The sequence below is a fragment of the Pelophylax lessonae genome, assembly GCF_965119305.1.
Source record: "Pelophylax lessonae genome assembly, chromosome: 3".
Classification (NCBI taxonomy): domain Eukaryota; kingdom Metazoa; phylum Chordata; class Amphibia; order Anura; family Ranidae; genus Pelophylax; species Pelophylax lessonae.
In genome coordinates, this window is record NC_138770.1 from 637,134,783 (window position 1) to 637,155,067 (window position 20,285).

The window sequence follows — 20,285 nt, forward strand, 5'->3', positions numbered from 1 at the left end:
TATTTTTTATGTGCTTTGTGCTAGAGTCATAGTTTCATTATACAATATATAGAACAAAATTTGTACTTGTTATCTACAGTAACCATTTTTTTTTAATTGCCAAATTTAAAAAAGTGCATTTTCAGGTTTATTTACGAGTAGAAAACAACATATGTATAACTAAAGTAATGAAAAAGTCATTGCTGATTAAACATGCCCATAGCAAAAATCTAAAAATTGCTCTGCTCCATAAGGGTTTAGTTAAGTGTGAAAGCTGAATTGGCTAAAACTTTCCATCTTCTGGAATATTTGTGTGTTCAGGACCATATCAGATACCAACAGGAGTATCATCAGGTTGGTATCTTTCTGTTTCAATAATGTTTATTTGGTTTTACCACGTAGTTAACAGGTTCCGCCCATGCAGGGACAAGCTTTAACATTTATTACAAGGGTTCGATTGCAAGGAAAGGCAAAAATGAGACAATATATATAAAAAGAAAAACCGAGAACGACACAACAGCAGTAAATAGGCATAGTCAAGAAGCCATAAAGGCCAGAGGTTCCTGGAGAGGTTTGCGCAAAACAACAGGGCATCCCCTGGGCGTGTCAATATCCATACAGTGGTGCAGCCTACACAGATCTAAGGGGGAAAAAAAGGGGACAGAGCAGAAACCAGAGGGAAGTTATAAAAGAAGTTGACGCTATTGAAAAGGGAATCGTGCACCTAACAAGTGGGGAGACAGAAAAAGGACAAGGAAGACTAGGAGAGAAAGGCACGGAAGGTTGGAAGCTGTGAGAAGGGGGGGAAATGAGGGCTTTGGAGCATCGAGACTGTCCGTCTTAGGTGGCCCAAGTTGGCTGGGGCAGGAAAGGAAAGGCATATGACAGCCATGGTTTTAAGGAAGCATGGAAGTCGTTGAGGATGCTGGACATCTGTTCATTAAGCATCAATGCGGTCATGTGATCTCTCACCCCACAAAAGGTAACTTTTTTCCTGCAGGTTGGCACCTTTCATTATATTGGATCTGAATAATCACATAGAGATTGCATCATGGGGACTTCTGCATACTTTAGCAGGTAAATCCCATAGCATTCAAGTCATTTATGATACAAAATGTATGATTTCACCAAAATCGCATGTGGTATGAACCTAATATTGCAGAATATGTTACTTAAGCTTTATATATACTTTGCTTTCTAAATGTCTGTACATAACGTCTATTAGTAATATTACAGTTTGGAGTTCAAGGTGGGCTCATTGTAATGTTAAATAGATGCTTTGGTTGTGTATTTCTGCATTGTAATAAAATGCAGCTTACAGGTCATTGTTTTGGGATGGACCTCAACCCTCGCCCCGAGATGCATTAGACATCTACAGTTGGTAACCCTAGGAGTACATACACAAAATGCCCTTTTTACCAGCAGTAGAATCATTGGTCCATTGTTGTTTGTATTGCTTGACAGGTGGGAGGCAGTCCAAAACAGGAATAATGTCTCTGTTAGAGCCCCGTTCCTGGGGATCACCACAAAGTGTTCTTGCAGGTGAACACTAATATCAAGGCTTGCTAACTCCTGAAAGATTGTGAGAGGTTCCCAAAATTCAGAAATTGTCAGAGACCCACACACTTACAGAAAATATAAGTTAGGATAACACACTTATGCCATGGTCTTGGACAATACAAACACAAAGTTTATTTTGACATGATAACCGGCTGAACCAACCCGTCATAGTCAGTAGACTTCTGGATTGAGTTCCTATCAGCTTCCTATCGGCGCATCAGAATGTCTCTAAATTTAAAACTTATCACACAGCCAATGATCATTGCAGGGACAAAGGCATAAAGCATCAGAAAGTCAAATGTGATCCTGGATGTGGCTCCTGGGTAGGTGATCTCAATGAAGTCATTGCCTTTAGTAAATGGACATTGTGATGTGGGTCCTGTTATATTGCTTGAACCACCTATGAATAAAAAAAAAAAAACAATGATCTACATGTATTTGAAACACTGTTCTATGAAACTTGTAGATGGTGATTGTATTTCTTTCATTGTGTTTTTAAAATATCTAAAACCAATATTTTGGCTCAATGAAGATTAGTTGAATTTTCCAATGGCTTCTTATTTCTCCTGGAGTCTGTAGCTTTGAGAAACCTCCTTACGTATAGTTTTACCTTTTTCCCCACAGTCATATTGATGGGTACTACAGATTCTGTAGTTAAAGGTTGTCCTACTTTGGAGAGTTTGTTTTGGCTCTTTAATAGCTTTGTTGGCAAAACAGAGCTTGGAATTCTCTCTGGCATGGACATTTTACTATTGGATTTACCAAGCAATAAAACCTGGTTCTTGTGGATGAATATACAGAATAACACCCAACCAAGAGGAAAACATTTGTTTTGGATGAATGCAATCTTTACAGATTTACTCTAGTCTAATTCAGAAGATGGAACTAGGGCTGAAAAGACCTAATTTTCATCTTAGCATTGATCTTTTTCTCCGGTTTGCTCACCAAATCTCTATAGTTGATCTCAAATTTGACAGATCTTTATTTCTATTTAATGTGTGATGTAACCTGTGAATTGGATGCACTCGGCCAAGTCCCCGTTCCTTCACCCTTTTCTCCATACTACATTTTCTTTACCTCTTTTTTCTTTGCTTTTACTCTTTTCTAGCTCCTTTTCCACTTCTCCCTCCCTTTTCTGCTACTTATCCACTAACTTTGGGATTTTCATCACCTAAACCGGCGTAATTTCTTTTTGCTTCTCTGCATCTCCTTTCCCTGTCCCTCCTATCACCCATGCACTTTAATAGAAGTTATCATAACTTACCACAAGTAAAATTCAGGTCATAGAACTCGTTGACTATCAATAATTCACAGCAATACCTCTGATATGTAATGTAGCTTAATAGTTGAAAAACCCGAGGCATTTCTTGTAAACTCCTAAACAAGTGGCAAAGGAAAATAAAGGTCAATTTGCTTAAAGATATGTAGGCAAAGTTAAAATATATTGTCAGGATAGTTAGGAGATGCAGATAGCGCAGATGATTGGTGTAGCATCATTAGTTGTCCTAAGTTAAAGCCTAAATTTTTCTAAATATAATGGGAAGGAATTTACATATCTATCAGTTTTTTATTTCGGTCTTTGACCTCCACTGGGGAGTTTTTCCCTCAATTCCTGTTTATGTAAAGCCTGTAAAAAAATGGCAGGATATGCGACCGGAGACAAAAATATAGGATATACTTCCCCCCATGAGAAGGATACTTGGGACTATTGAATATAATACTCTTTGACTACTCCTCCCTACCTATGTGACCATGAGAGTACCTGGGTGCCTGGGATTACCATCCATATAACTACCTGCCTAATCCATTGTACACATCTTAACCACTTTACGACCGGCGCACGACGATCTACGTCGGCACTCAGCCCCGGCCAGGCAAACTGACGTAGGCCTACGTCAGCACTTTTTGCCGGCCCTGTGCGCGCTCCCGCGCGCCCCCGCCGCCACCGATGGCTCGATTGGGTTCAGAACCGATCAGTCATCAGGTCCAGGCCAATCATTTTTGGTCTGGACCTGTTGATCGGTCCTGCCCAATCAAATGTCACTCTAAGCCTGTGAAATGTAAACACAGGCTTAGAGGAGATGTGTCCTCCCCCCACAACGGTCTTTTTGGATCCAGCGTGAGAGGAGAGCACATCTTACTGTGAGTACTGCATCAAGCACACCCACACACAGTTAGATAGGCACATTTCACCCCCGATCGCCCCCCCCCCCGATTAACCCCTACAGCACCTGACACAACACACACTATATACAGCATATAGCATTTACCTATATACCTGTATAAGTGTGATTTGTGAACAGGTGTAGCACTTGCGACCCCCCCCTTTTCCACTCAAATTACCCCCCACCCCCCCAATAAAGATTTAACCCACTGATCTCCCCTGACCCCCCCCCCCCTGATCACCGCCGTTAACCCCTACACCCTCTGTCACATCAGCACTAATACAAACGCAATATACGGTATTTTTGTATTAGTGTCATTGTGATCAGAATTAGCGCAGGCGACTAAGTTTCTGTCCCAAGAAGGTTTAGGGTCCCCGCCACCCGCCCAATAAAGATTTAAGCCCCTGACCCCCCCCCTGATCACCCCTACACCCCCTGCCATAACACACACCGTATACAGTATATAGCATTTTGCTATATACCCGTATAAGTGTGATTTGTGGTCAGGTCTAGCGCTTGCGGTACCCCCTTTTCCACTTGAATTACCCGCCACCCCCCCCCCCTAATAAAGATTTAAGCCCCTGATCCCCCCTGATCCCCCCCTGATCACCGCTAGTTAACCCCTACACCCTCTGTCACATCAGCACTAATACAAACGTAATATACAGTGTTTTTGTATATTTGTATTAGTGTGATTGTGATCAGAATTAGCACAGGCGACTACGTTTCTGTCCCAAGGAGGTTTAGGGTCCCCCCCACCCGCCCAATAAAGATTTAACCCCCTGACCCCCGCCTGATCACCCGTACACCCCCTGCCACAACACACACTGTATACAGTATATAGCATTTTCTATATACCCTTATAAGTGTGACTTGTGACCAGGTTTAGCGCTTGCCACCGTTCCTTTTATCCTTAGGATACCCGCCAGCCCCTTCCAATAAAGATTTAAACCCCTGATTCCCCCCCTGATCACATTCCGTTAACCCCTACACCCTCTGTCACATTAGCACTAATACACACATAATATACTGTTTTTACTGTATTTTGTATTGGTGTCATTGTGACTTGAGGTTGCGCTAGCGAGCTAGTTTCTCTCCCAAAGGAGGTTTAGGGTCCCCGCCACCCCCCCCCCCCCAGATCCCCGGCGCATAGTTTAGAAGTAACCCCTTGATTACCACACACACACGCACGCACATACACTTCCATTTCTAGTATAGTGTTTGAACAGATCAATATCTGATCTGATCAGAACTATACTAGCGCCCCCATAGTTTAGGGTTCCCAAAACGCGGTGTTTGCACGATCAGTACTGATTCCGGCCAGCACGTGCGTTTAACCCTTTCACCCAGGCAAGTGTAGTAATCAATAGATTACTGTCACTTGCAAAAAAACACAAGACACAAAACCGCTGTGTTAGCAGAGTCAGGCCTGATCCCTGCTAGCATTAGCAGTTTTTTTGGTAGCGCTTGAAATGGTCTTCGACAACCAGGTGCTTTTATTACCTGTGAGTCGCATCACTGTACGGGTAAATTTAGTTACCAAAATGTCTAAACGTTCGTACAGTGATGAAGAGGTTCTCAGTTATATGCTGACCGTGTCATCTGATAGCGATGGGGAAGCTACAATGACCGAATTAGTGTCAGTATATGAACCTGATGACGGCAGCGGCTCCCTGACAGATAGCTCCGACGACAGATGGGTCCCTGTTAGACCCAGGCGTACCCGACCCCATTCTGAAGTTGTTGAGATGCAGGAATCGCAGGGTGCTCGTATGGAGCAGAGTGTGGTTACTAGTGCCGCTCATCCTTCTGACGACCTGGCAAGCGCCAGTGGCCTAGTACACCCTGGACCTAGTACAACCAGCACTGCAGTAAGACCTGGTGACGTGGCGAGTCCCCTAAGTGCATTTGAAGCTGGTGCGGTGGCTAGCACAAGTAGTGGCCCGCAGCCACCGCGTATTCGAAGACAGGCCCGTAGAGCCCATAGTGCCCTCCCTGATGCGCTGGCATTTCCTAATTGGCAACCCACTGATTCTACAGCGCCAGTACTTCCCCCATTCACCGCCCAACCTGGAATCCACGTGGAGACAGCTGGTTTTACGCCCCTGAACTTTTTTGAGCTGTTCTTCACGGAAGATCTTTACAGATCTATTGTGGATCAATCAAATTTATATGCACAACAATTCATCGCCGCCAACCCAAATTCGCACCTTGCCAGACGATTCGGCTGGAAACCTATAACGGTTTCCGAATTTAAAATCTTTCTGGGCCTTTCCCTCCACATGGGCATAACTAAACAGAGTGAATTGCGGCTATATTGGTCCACTAGCCCAGTTCACCATATGCGCATGTACTCTGCCTCCATGTCCAGGGCGAGATATGAGCAAATTCTGCGATTTATGCATTTCAGCGACAATGAAATCTGTCGTCCTCGGAGAGACCCTGCATACGATCGGCTCCACAAAATTCGGCCCCTCATAGACCACTTCAATCAGCGGTTTGCAGCCTTGTTTACCCCCGAACAAGTTGTCTGCGTTGACGAGTCCCTGATTAAATTTACTGGCCGCCTTGCTATGAAACAGTACCTCCCCAGCAAGCGTGCCAAGTACGGGGTCAAGCTGTACAAGCTCTGTGACAGGGCCACAGGCTATACAGTTAGTTTCCGGGTCTATGAGGGAAAAGATAGCTGTGTGGAGCCCCCCAACTGCCCAGACTACATAGGGAGCAGCGGTAAGATTGTTTGGGACTTGGTGTCACCCTTATCCGGAAAGGGGTACCATTTGTACGTGGACAACTTTTACACAAGCGTGCCACTATTTAGTCACCTTCTCGATTTACAAATTGGCGCATGTGGCACCGTGCGACCTAATCGCCGGGGCTTCCCCCAACGACTTGTAGATTCCTGTCTTAGTCGGGGGGCGAGAGCCTGCTTGAAAACGGACAAATTGCTTGCGGTGAAGTGGAAGGATACACGGGATGTTTATGTTCTGTCCTCCCTTCACCCAGACACGACGATCCAAATTCCTACGGCAACTGGCGTTATGGAGAAACCCCTCTGTGTCCACGAATATAACCTTAATATGGGAGGGGTGGACCTTAACGACCAGCTTTTGGCGCCGTATTTAGTTGCCCGTAAAGCCAGACGCTGGTACAAAAAAGTGTCTGTTTACCTATACCAATTGGCTATGCTGAACGCCTTTGTCCTATACAGGGCGTCAGGACGAACTGGATCTTTCCGGGAATTCCAGGAAGAGATCATCCTTGCCTACCTGTACCCAGGAGGCATGCCTGCCCAACTTCCCCTTCCAGATGCAGTGAGCCGGCTGCATGAGAGGCATTTTTCACATGTCCTCCCGAGTACCCCTACCCAAAGATGGCCCCAAAGAAGATGTCGTGTCTGTAGCAAGCGCGGATTTAGGCGTAACACCCGCTATTATTGTCCCAAATGTCCTGACCAACCTCGTCTCTGCATCGGGGAATGTTTCTAGCGCTACCATACACTAGTGGATTATTAGCGTAGGGTACAGCACGACACAGTGTAGGGCACACAAACACAGGGTCTCGAAGGATGTTTGATGTCCATCGACATTTTGAGAGACCCAAGCTGGAAGAGAAGATCGCAGTCCCAAATCAAGAAATAAAGGAACAGTTAGAAAGAAAAATAAAAAGATCCAAAAACTGTTGTGGTGTCAGTAATTTTATATGTCCTTCTACTCCTTCCTACTGTACTTTTTTCAATGTCCTTTGTTTGTTTTTTCATTCTTTTGTGACCTGTTTCTCTTGCAGGTACTCGTCGGCTACCACGCATTGATTTTATATATTCTGACACAAACAGCGTTTGCGCTCAGCATATATGGATACCTTTGCTGATAGCAGCTGTGGTGATTTTCTGATTTCAGCACTGCAGTTAAAATCCTATTTTGGTATACGTGGATAGTGCCGTGTATACCCATCATTAAATTCAGTGGGTGGTTGTTTGGGCGGTTAATGATGAAGATCCAAAAACTGTTGTTGTCAGTCATTTTACATGTCCTTCTACTCTTCCTACTGTACTTTTTTTAATGTACTTTTTGTTTATTCATTCTTTTGTGACCTGTTTCTCTTGCAGGTACTCGTCGGCTACCACGCATTGATTTTATATATTCTGACACAAACAGTGTTTGCGCTCAGCATATATGGATACCTTTGCTGATAGCAGCTGTGGTGATTTTCTGATTTCAGCACTGCAGTTAAAATCCTATTTTGGTATACGTGGATAGTGTCGTGTATACCCATCATTAAATTCTGTGGGTGGTTGTTTGGGCGGTTAATGATGAGTAATACTACGCATTATTCCTGTGCTGATTTCTGATAGGTTCTCTTTTTTTCCGTTCAGCCCACAGGCTGCATGAAAAAAAAAAAAACCTATATGCCAAACAAGGACCAGCAATGTACTGGTACGTTGCTGGACTTTGAGTGGTTATACCAGGATGATGCCTGCAGATTTAGGCATCATCTTGGTATCGTTTTTTACAGCCAGCGGTCGGCTTACATGTAAAAGCAATCCTAGCAGGTAATTGGCCGCTAGACTGCTTTTACATGCAGTGGGAGGGGCCTCCCCCCCCCCACCGCCGCCTTCCGCAGCCTTCCGTGGTTTTTCTCGGGCTCTCCTGTCCCACCGGTTAACCCGAGAGTGCAGCCGGTGGTTCAATTATCTAACCATAGAGCTAATTGGAGATGAGAATGGCTCCAATCATCTCTATGGCCTAAGATGCCGGAGGCTACGAGCATTTTATGACTTCTGTTTCGCCAGAAATAAACAGGGCCATTGGGAAATTGGGAAAGTATTTTATCACACCAATTTTGGTGTGGTCAGATGCGTTAAGGTCAGAGGAGAGATCTAGAGTCTAAAAGACCCCAATTTTTTTTAAAAAGAGTACCTGTCACCACAGATTGCTATCATAGGGGATATTTAAATTCACTATGATAACAATAAAAATGATTTAAAAAAAAAAAAATGAAAGGAAAGGTGTCAAAATAACATACAAAAGCAAAAGAAAAAAAAAATTGAGCCCCCCCCCCTTTCCCCCGGTGCTTGCGCGCAATGGCGCACGCAAGCGGTGGTCTAGTGTCATATGTAAACCGCAATTGCAGCATGCATGTGAGGTATCGCCGCGATCGCCAGATCGAGTGCAGTAATTCTTGCAGTAGACCTCCTCTGTAAGTCTAAAGTGGTAACCTGTAGAGACTTTTAAAGGTTTTTAAAAATGTACGTATGTTTTTGCCGCTGCGCAGGCATGCGCAATTTTTAAAGCATGTCATGTTAGGTGTCTATGAACTCGGCATAAGATCATCTTTTAAATTTTACCAAAAAAATTGGAATTATATAGTGTATTTGTGCAATAAATTTAAAAAAATGTATTTTTTTTCGCAAAAATTGCGTTTGGAAAATCTGTGCGCAAATACCGTGTGACAAAAAAATTTTCAACATCCACCATTTTATTCTATAGGGCCTCTGCTTTAAAAAAATATATAATATTTGGGGGTTCAAAGTAATTTTCTAGTAAAAAAAATATATTTTTTCATGTAAACAAAAAGGCACAGAAAAGGCTTGGTTTTCAAGTGGTTAGAAGAGTGGGTGATGTGTGGCTAAGATTGAGCATAAAATGCCGGGACAGTTCAAACACCCCCCAAATGACCCCTTTTTGAAAAGTAGACACCCAAAGCTTTTTTTCTGAGAGGCATGGTGAGTCCATTTTATATTTTGCCACAAGTTTCGGGAAAATTATTATTTTTTTTTTTTTTTTGTTTTTTTACAGAAAGTTGTCACTAAATGATATATTGCTCATGCATGCCATGGGAATATGTGAAATGACACTCCAAAATACATTCTTTTGCTTCTCCTGAGTACAGGGATACCACATGTGTGAGACTTTTTGGGAGCCTAGCTGTGTACGCGACCCCGACAACCAGTCCACATCTTCAGGTTTTCTAATGGCGTAAATTGCTGATTTTACCCCTGACTACCTGTCACAGTTTCAGGGGCCCTGAAATTTCAAGATAGCACAAAACCCCCCCAAATGACCCCATTTTGCAAAGTAGACACTCCAAGCTACTGGCTGAGAAGCATGGTGAGTCCATGGAATAGTTTATATTTTGCCACAAGTTTCGGGAAAATTTTTTTTTTTTTTTTTTACACAAAGTTGTCAGTAAATGATATATTGCTCACACAGGCCATGGGTATATGTGAAATGACACCCCAAAATACATTCTTCTGCTTCTCCTGAGTAAAATGATACCCCATGTGTGAGACTTTTTGCCAGTCTAGCCGCGTACAGGACACGGAAAACCAATGCGCACCTTTTGGCTTTCTAAGGGCGTAAATTGTTGATCACACTCCTTACTACCTATCACACTTTTGAAGTCCATAAAAAGCCAAGATTGCACACCCCCCCCCCCCCCCCAAATGACCCCATTTTGCAAAGTAGACACTCCAATCTATTTGCTGAGAGGCATGGTGAGTATTTTGCAGCTCTCATTTTTTTTTGGAAAATGAAGAAAAAACAGGAAAATGCATTTTTTTTCCTCTTTTTTCAATTTCCAAAACTTTGTGACAAAAAGTGAGATTTGCAAAACACTCAACATGCCTCTCTGCAAATAGCTCAGGGTGTCTACTTTCCGAAAAGGGGTCATTTGGGGGGGGGGGGGGGGGGGTTGTGCTGTCTTGGCATTTCATGGCCTCCAAAACTGTGATAGGTAGTCAGGAGTGAAATCAACAATTTACGCCCTTGGAAAGCCTGAAGGCGATGATTGGTTTTCGGGGTCCTGTACTCGGCTAGACTGCAAAAAAGTCTCACACATGGGGTATCCCTGTACTCAGGAGAAGCAGCAGAATGTATTTTGGGGTGTCAGTTCACATATACCCATGGCATGTGTGAGCAATATATCATTTACTGACAACTTTGTGTAAAAAAAAAAAATATATATATATATTTCCCGGAACTTGTGGCAAAATATAAAATATTCCATGGACTCACCATGCCTCTCAGCAAATAGCTCGGTGTCTACTTTCCAAAATGGGGTGATTTGGGGGGGTTTTGTGCTATCTTGGAATTTTAGGGCCTCCGAAACTGTGATAGGTAGTCAGGAGTGAAATCAACAATTTACGCCCTTGGAAAGCCTGAAAGCGGGGACTGGTTTTCGGGGACCTGTACTCGGCTAGACTGCAAAAAAGTCTCACACATGGGGTATCCCTGTACTCAGGAGAAGCAGCAGAATGTATTTTGGGGTGTCATTTCACATATACCCATGGCATGTGTGAGCAATATTTCATTTACTGACAACTTTGTGAAAAAAAAAATATATATATATGTATTTCCCGGAACTTGTGGCAGAATATAAAATATTCCATGGACTCACCATGCCTCTCAGCAAATAGCTTGGGGAGTCTACTTTCCAAAATGGGGTCATTTGGGGGGGGTTTGTGCTATCTTGGAATTTTAGGGCCTCCGAAACTGTGACAGGTAGTGCAGAGGTGACATGCACAATTTACGCCATTAGAAAACCTGGGAGTGTTGATTGGTTTTCGCGGTCCTGTACACAGCTAGGCTCCCAAAAAGTCCCACACATGGGGCATCCCCATACTCAGGAGAAGTGGCAGAATGTATTTTGGGGTGTCATTCCACATATACGCATGTAATGTGTGAGAATTTTATCTTTTAGTGACAACGTTGTGTAAAAAAAAAAAAATAGTAATTTTCCCAAAACTTGTGGTAAAATATAAAATATTCCATGGACTCACCATGCCTCTCAGCAAACAGCTTGGGGTGTCTACTTTCCAAAATGGGGTCATTTGGGGGGGGGTTTGTGCTATCTTGACATTTCAGGGCCTCCTAAACCGTTAGAGGTAGTGAGAAAATGCAATGAAAAATGTACGCCCTTTGAAATTCTGATGGTGGGGATTTGTTTTTGTGGTCCCGTACACAGCTAGGCTCCCAAAAAAGTCTCACATATGTGGTATCCCTGTACTCAGGAGAAGCAGCAGAATATATTTTGGGGTGTAATTACACATATACCCATGGCATGTGTGAGCAATATATCATTTCAATGACAACTTTGTGTAAAAAAAAAAAAAAAATTTTTTAGTCATTTTTCAAACACCTGTGACAAAAAAATGAAATATTCAATGAGCTCAACATGCCTCTCAGAACATTCCTTAGGATGTCTACTTTCCAAAAAGTGGTAGTTTGGGGGGGTTTTGTACTGCCCTGCCATTTTAGCACTTCATTAAATGAGATAGGCAGTCAAAAATTAAAGCTGCGCAAATTTCAGTATTTACACCATAGTTTGTAGATGCTATAACTTTTGCGCAAACCAATAAAAATACGCTCATTGAATTTTTTTTTGTCAAAGACATGTAGCTAAATATATTTTGGCCAAAAAAAAATACATAAATTGAGTATATTGGATATTTTTTAAAAGACAAAGTTGAAAATGTCATTTTTTTGCAAAATTTTCGCTCTTTTTTTATTAATATCGCAAAAAATAAAAAGCGCAGAGGTGATCAAATACCACCAAAAGAAAGCTCTGTTTGTGGGAAAAAAAGGACGTAAATTTCGTTTGGGTACCACATTGCATGACCGCACAATTGTCAGTTAAAGTCACGCAGTGCCGAGTCGTAAAATACCCCCTGGTCGAAATGGGGGTAAAATCTTCCGGGGCTTAACCACTTGCCGACCGCCGCACGACTATCTACGTCGGCGGTCAGCCCCTCACAGGCAAACTAACGTAGGGCTACGTTGCTTGCTTGTGAGGGTCTAGGGAGCGAGCGCGCGCCCCCGCTCCCGCGTGGTCACGGACCCCCCCCGCGCGTGTGACCAGCGGACCCGATGTCCGCCGGCCACTCGGCGATCGGCGGGGGAGAGGGAGAATGTCAGGCAGCTTGTGTAAACAAACTGCCTGTCATTCTCCTCGCTGCAAAGACACTGATAAAACGGATCTAGTATGTAGATCCGTTGATCAGTGTCCTTACAGCTAGAGCCACAGCCAATCACAGTAGAAACCACGCCCCTAGGGACACACACAGCCCCTCCCTTCCAAATAAAGTTAACCCCTTCACTACCAGTGTATTTTTACAGTAACAGTGCATATGTATAGCACTGATTACTGTAGAAATGTCACTGGTAACCCCAAAAGTGTCAAAAATGTCAGTCAAGGGTCCGATCTGTCCGCCGCAATGTCGCAGTACCGCAAAAAAAAATCGCAGATCGCCGCCATTACGCGTTAAAAAAAAAAACAACAAAAATGACAAAAATCTTTCCCTTTGTTAGTAAACACGATAACTTTTGCGCAAACCAATCAAAATACGCTTTTTGCGATTTTTTTTACCAAACATAGGTAGCATAAAACAAATTGGCCGAAAATTTTTAAAAATTTTGATTTTTACATTTTTTTGGGGGGGAATTTCATATAAAAAAATGTGAAAAATATTGCTATTTTTGCAAAATTGACGCTCTTTTTTTGTTTATAGCGCGTGATCAAAAAATCGCACAGGTGATCAAATACCACCAAAAGAAAGCTCTGTTTGTGGGAAAAAAAGGACGTCAAATTCCTTTAGGTACAGCGTCGCACGACCGCGCAATTGTCCGTTAAATTCACTCAGTGCCGAATCGCAAAATACCCCCTGGTCGGAATGGGGGTAAAATCTTCCGGGGCTTAAGTGGTTAAGTGGTTAATACTAAGGAAGTTATATATCCTTTCTCCATGGTGGTGTCTGAATAATTATATACTAGTGCATTTGGACCTATACGATATAATAAAGATTAAATATACATATCATATAGAAGCATATAGATACCTGTATAGTATATGCACTGATTCGCCTTATAAGGTGATTGTCACTTTAATTTGGATATATGGTCCATGTCTACTATACACCTGCAATCCGTGAATATCTGCTGGCCCACAGGTCCGCATTACTTGGGAACACTAGCTGGTTCTCTGGTCTCTTAAGCCCTGAAGAAGCGAAGTCAAGCGAAACGCGTTGGCTGTACAGGGACCTTATCCATCCTTTTCTGACTTATATTTCACTGTCCGGTTACCTAGCCTGTGTTCTCCAATTTTATACCTTTCTTTTTTTTATATATATATATATTTGTTAGATGTATATGTGTCTCATAGGTATGTTTTTTCATGCTTTTTATGTAATACCCAATAAATATGTATTTTAAACTCATTATTGTGTGGCGTTGAACATTTGACCACCTCATTTGGGCCCTCAAAACCCCATCTTTTTCTGTCTTTATTTTTGTACATTATGCAGGGGTGTGGCCCATATCTTAAGGCATTTGTTTTTTGACCTGTAAAAAAATGGGGGAGCATTCTTTGCCTACACAAAAAGGCAGAGACATATCTACTGCCAGATCTTCTTACCTATCCTCGCGCTACGATGTTTCGTCTGTCTCTCTGCTGGAAGTGTGAGGAAATTCTCCCATTATGGACAAAAAAAAAAAAAAAAACGGACAAAGCCTCTAACCCTTCACCACTATATCTAAATAAATATTTTGGCTGAAGTTAAAGAGGTTTGGGGGGCTTAGGAAGGGTGTACTGCTTTACATGGGTTGACACACCCACCCAGATTAGCATAGCTAAGACCAACATGGAGGATGACTATTGTTTCTTCCTGCTCTGCATCTGTGAAGAATTTGGAGTCACCCCTTGTGACAGTGTGAACTTCATGTTCCATGATGGCAGCTCTTAGTTCACTGATGAATTCTGTACAAGGGACTAAAAAAGTGAGTCATACACTGATGCTGGTCATTTTTTTGTTTAAAAAGTTATGTTGAACCTTCCCTGCTCCACCTCTCTACGTGATTTGTTCTGGCACCAACAAAACACCTGTTTGAGCCTGTCAAGAACTACAGAGTGCACCTCGCAGGCTCCCTGGTTTAGCCTGCTTTTCCTGGTTTTACTTATTGTAACCCCTGTTTCCCCTGTCTAGTTGCATTACCATGTGGATTATCACACCCATCTATCCCTTCTCACGTGCTACTGAGCTATTGGACTTTGTTCACCCTTGCTTCCCCTGCTGCTTGTCCGCGCCTCCCCACCTGGGCACAGAGTGTTCCCTTTATGGGGTGCCTGTGGGTTGGCTAAGCCAGTCGCAGAGTCCTGGCCACAGCCCCCCTGGTTGCCTCTTATCCACCTACTCCTAAGTTTGACCCATGGTTATTGTAGCCGTTATTTTGTTAGCGCATCTGGCTTGTACTCATCTTGTCACTCTGTTTACCAATTGTCGTTACCTGTTTACTTTGTTCTCCAATAAAATGTTTGAACCAGAAAAAGTTAAGTTGAAATAAAAAAAAAAAACAGTCCAAGGGACATTAATTACTAATAAGCCAATGTGTACCTTGTGCTGCTGGCTCTGGCTTTCATTAGAATCTTTGTCCTCCGGCCCCCAACCCCCACTATCTTAATCTTCCGATGCTGCAGTAGGTAATAGAATTGAGTGAGCTTTAACAGATAATCATCAAGAATGCCAGACTATGCCCAGGGCAGGGATAAGGAGTGGGCAGGAGGGGCTGCTGCCCTGGGCACTGTGGTATCATGTGAGGTAGACAGGCATCTTAAGAAGGTGGGGGGGGGATTTGTGTTGGAGGGGGAATTTGGGGGGTGGCAGGGGATATGCATTGTCTTATGAGGGGAAATTTGGGAGGGGGAGTGCTAAGAGTGCTAATTTAGGGAGATTTGTGCTGGAAGGGGGGTAGAAGAAGATGTGTGCTAGGAGGGGGTATTTGGGAGGAATTTATGCGGGGGGGGGGATTTGAAGTGGGGGGGGGGGAAGATGTACTAGTTGGAGAATTTTTAGGGGTGGAGGATTTAAGCTAGGAGGATTGAATTTAAGCACAAAGATTTGGGGGGAATTCAGCAGGGGGTGGCTTTGTACTGGGAGGAGGGGCTATATAGGCGGTAAGCATGCGGATTAATGCTCAGTGTTTTTGTGGGAGATATTTGTCGACACATAACGCTGATACATCTTAGGGGGGGGTGGCAGGGGTTGCTCAGTTTTGCATGCTCGCCAAACTGAGCAACCCCTGCCTGAGCAACATAGTATGTGAAGACCTTGTCCTGGCACTGACTATGTCCTCCCTTTCTGCCCAGCTCCTCCATTCAAAGAAGCCATACAATAGCTTCTATTAATGAAATATGATGTTTAAATGGAGGATGGGGGGACAAAAAAAAGTTGCTGACCAATTTGAAAAAGTCCTTTTGGAGTTAATTCCATTCAGAATTCTCCTTGAAGATACTTTATTTACAAAGAGTTTTTGCTGTGTAGATGAGGAACGTCTTCACTTTTCTCTCTCCTTTTCTTTCTCCAATCTAACCGCTGTTTTCGTTTTTGCTTAACAAAAATTGCATTATTTATGTTACACATGTAGAAACTTGTTTTTTTTTTTTTTTTTTTTTTTATTAAATAACACTTTATTGCACTGTAGCCTTCTGGCCTAAGCTGTCACAGTGTCTCTCTCTCGGTTTGAGGCACAGGAACATCTGTAAGCATCAGGTTTGTTTGTAAAATGATGACACATGATTTGGAACCATTCTGATTGGTTGCTGATTGTTACTGTAGAAAAGCAGCTTTCAATGACAGCATGGTCTTAGAACTAGAAGTATGTACAGCTGCATGCTCCTAGTTTTGAAACAGAATGTATATTACACATGCTTGGAGCACGAGTTTCAATGCCTAATTATATTAAAGTGGAACTTCACTCTCCCAATTAACAATATTTTTTTTGTAATCCTCATGCTGCTCGCATTAATAGATAAGAAAATATATAATATTTAATTGTTTTAAACTTTTTTTTTCATTTCTTCAACTACTTCCTGGTTTCTTGTCTTGGCAAATGATGTCATACATCCCAGAGTCTTCAGGAGGGGAGGATGGGTTTTCTCAGCTAAGCACACACTCCTGTATGCCTGCCTGAGCTAAGGGACAGATGGATTACAGGAAGTAAATGCATGAATCATCTTACTCAGGATGGCCATAGCCAGAAATGCTAGGGGGTGTTTTTCAAAGAGATATCTCAACAAAACAAAGCATAGAGACATGGATGGATGGGGGGGGGGGGGGGGGGGAATTTGCTTTGAATATTGAAATTAATCAAATAGTGATTTTGGTTTGTGGTGCTCAGATGCAGTAAAGATACCCTTTAACCACTTGCCGACCGCATACTGTATATACGGCGGCAGAGTGGCTCTCCCAGGCAAAACCACGCATGGGTACGCCATTTGCTTGGGGGCGAGCGCGCGCTGCCGACGGCACGGTCTCACCCCCGATCGTCAGCGGGGAAGCTGATGCATGTGTCAGGCAGCTCCGATTGCCGCCTGACACCCACGATCGCTCCCCGCTGATAGAGAGAGAAGGACGGTCAGCTGTGGTAAACACAGCCGACCGTCCTTCTCCCTGAAATGATCACAGAGCTCATGTGATCCTTCTATATAGGATGACATGTTTCTATGATCATTTCACAAGCCACGCCCCCCCTGCTCACAGTTAGAATCACTCCCCTAGGCTCCCATTTAACCCCTTTATCACCCCCGGGGTAACCCCTTCCCTGTCAGTGTCATTATTACAGTAACAGTGCATATTTTTAGCACTGATTACTGTAGTAATGTCACTGGTCCCCCCAAAAGTGTCAAAAATGTCAGTCAGGGGTCCGATCTGTCCGCCGCAATGTCGCAGACCCGCAAAAAAATGCAGATCGCCGCCATTACTAGTAAAAAAAAACAATAAAAATGACAAATCTTTCCCATAGTTAGTAGACGCAATAACCTTTGCGCAAACCAATCAAAATACGCTTATTGCAATTTTTTTTTTACCAGAAATATGTAGCAGAAAACAAATTGGGAATGTTATATAGCATAATGTGAAAAATATTGTTTTTTTTTTCAAAATTGTCACTCTTTTTTTGGTTAGCGCCAAAAAATCGCACAGGTGATCAAATACCACCAAAAGAAAGCTCTATTTGTGGCAAAAAAAAGGACACCAATTTTATTTGGGTACAGCATCGCATGACCACGCAATTGTCTGTTAAAGTAACGCAGTGCCGAATCTCAAGATGTGGCCTAAGGGGGGCAAATCTTCCGGTTCAGAAGTGGTTAATATACATACTACAGGCAACCTGGTGTTAAAGGGAACCAGTGAGGACTGAAATATGAGCACACACAATGCTGGCTTCTTTTTAAGGTGGAATTTCTGGTATTGTTATCCTGGTCTTGGTCTTATTACCTAGTGAGGCATTAACCTAGATCATGTGTGCCAGCAAGAATATGAACCAAAAAAGACCATGAATTACATGAGATGCAATAGCAAGCAGAATTTATATTGTGAAAACCACACCAATCTACAGCAAGGATCTCACCTTAGTAGTCCTGACCCCACAAGGATCCCCGCAATGTTGAGCAGAGCCACTCCAGCATTGACGATGTTGGGATTATTCACTAAACCAAGAACTGCAAGGGTAAGTAGTTCCCCCATGAGGTGCGGAGGCAGGGTGATTGCAATGAAACATCCAAATCTTATCAGCTCTGGGTTTAGTCCTACAACCCTGTAATAAATATAGGCACATAAAAGTGAGCCCTGCATGGGAATGATCTTGTTAATTTATACATGTAATGGGGAATCATAAACATACCAATATATAAAAGCTGCAAATATCACAACACTGAGAAAGCTGAATGGCACAATGTGGAGGATGTAAGCTAGAAGCATTTGCCACTTCTGGTATAAGCCATCCTTGCTTTCCTGGTCACCGATGGCACGCAGGGCTGGGACTAAAGCAAAAAGAAAAAAGAGAATAATCATTTCTATCTAGTTACAATCCAATTGAAGTCTCACACCATTTAATATCATTATATGGCTGTACCTCTATATTTTATGATTTGTGAAAGATCTTTGCTTAGAAATGCCTTAACCACTTAAGCCCTGGAAGATTTTACCCCCTTTCTGACCAGGGGGTATTTTGCGATTCGGCACTGCGTGACTTTAACGGACAATTGCGCGGTCGTGCGACGCTGTACCTAAACAAATTTGATGTCCTTTTTTTCCCCACAAATAGAGCTTTCTTTTGGTGGTATTTGATCACCTGTGCGATTTTTTTCATCATGCGTTATAATCAAAAAAAGAGCAACAATTTTGCAAAAATAACAATATTTTTCACATTTTTTTATATGAAATTCCTAAAAAAAAAAAAAAATGTAAAAATCAAAATTTTTTTAAATTTTTAACCAATTTGTTTTCTGCTACCTATTTTTGGTAAAAAAATCACAATAAGCGTATTTTGATTGGTTTGCGCAAAAGTTATTGCGTTTACTAAGGGAAAGATTTTTGTCATTTTTGTTGTTTCTTTTTTTAATGAGTAATGGCGATCTGCGATTTTTTTTGCGGTACTGCGACATTGCGGCGGACAGATCGGACCCTTGACTGACATTTTTGATACTTTTGGGGTTACCAGTGACATTACTACAGTAATCAGTGCTATACATATGCACTGTTACTGTAAAAATGACACTGGCAGGGAAGGGGTTCACTTTATTGGAGAAGGAGGGGTTAAGTGTGTCCCTAGGGGCATGCTTCTAACTGTGCAGGGATGTGGCTGTGTGTGTAACAGCACAGATCAACAGTCCTACATAGCAGGACCGTTAGATCAGTGCTTTTACACAGGGAAGAATGACAGGCGGCTTTGTTTACATTAGCCGCCTGCCTTTCTCCCTTCACTTTGGACGATCGCGAGTGACCGGCGGACATCGGGTCCGCCGGTCACACGCACGGAGGTGTCCGTGAACGAGCCGGGGCGGGAGCGCGCCTCCGGCGGCGCGCGCTCGCCCGCTATTGGCTCCCAGGCTAGTGACGTACCGGTACGTCACTTTGCCTGGCCGGGGCTGACCGCCGCAGTATATGTACTTGTAAGTAAGAGAATGTATGTAAGAGAACTTGTATGTAAGAGAAGTGTGGAATTATAAAAAAACAAACAATACATACTTACCTGGGTGGCTTCAGCATTGATTCAATGCTGCAGCTGTCCCCTGCCATCTCTACAAAGAGAACTGAGCAATAAAAGACTGATCACTCAGTTCTTAGATCCGCTCTGAGCACAGAGTGGTGACTGTCAGTCATCGGCTCTGTGATCTGCCCCTTCAGGGCTCACTGGAGCGCCAAGCTGGGGTGGGGTTGGGAGTGGCTGGTTTAGGCTCTCAATGGAGCACTGACAGGCTGGGCCAGCTGCCTGACCAGACATCTGGGTGGATCCTGACATTATTGACAGGATCCCTGCAGATCCTAGACTGGCTCTGTGATGTCAACCAACAGCGGACTTTAGCCCACTGTCACCTAAGTCTGGGTCACAGGAGTGCAGAACTAAGTGCACTCCTACGACCCACAGGAGAAGTAGGGGCAAAAGAGATTTGGTCATACTGCTTCTTTAAAATACCTTCTCAGTTTATCTCAGTAAAAATGCTGTTCCTGCACTCCCACTCTTGTGCTCTGTGCTGGCAGACCTGAGTAACAGCCCTACCCTTCAACAAGTGACCTAACTCAGGACCAGT

General features: G+C 43.1%; 1 protein-coding gene across 1 annotated transcript in view; it reads right to left on the minus strand.

Moving 5' to 3' along the window:
- Positions 1-1,128: 1,128 nt before the first annotated feature.
- Positions 1,129-20,285, minus strand: part of ABCG5 (ATP binding cassette subfamily G member 5) — a 61,269-nt gene continuing 42,112 nt past the window's right edge. Inside the window, exons 11-14 of the mRNA XM_082249841.1 lie at positions 18,377-18,515; positions 18,104-18,289; positions 2,804-2,916; positions 1,129-1,939 (exon numbers count right to left, since the gene is read on the minus strand). Coding sequence (XP_082105967.1) covers positions 1,746-1,939; positions 2,804-2,916; positions 18,104-18,289; positions 18,377-18,515 — 632 coding nt within the window. The 3' untranslated portion in view covers positions 1,129-1,745. The remainder of the gene's footprint in view (positions 1,940-2,803; positions 2,917-18,103; positions 18,290-18,376; positions 18,516-20,285) is intronic.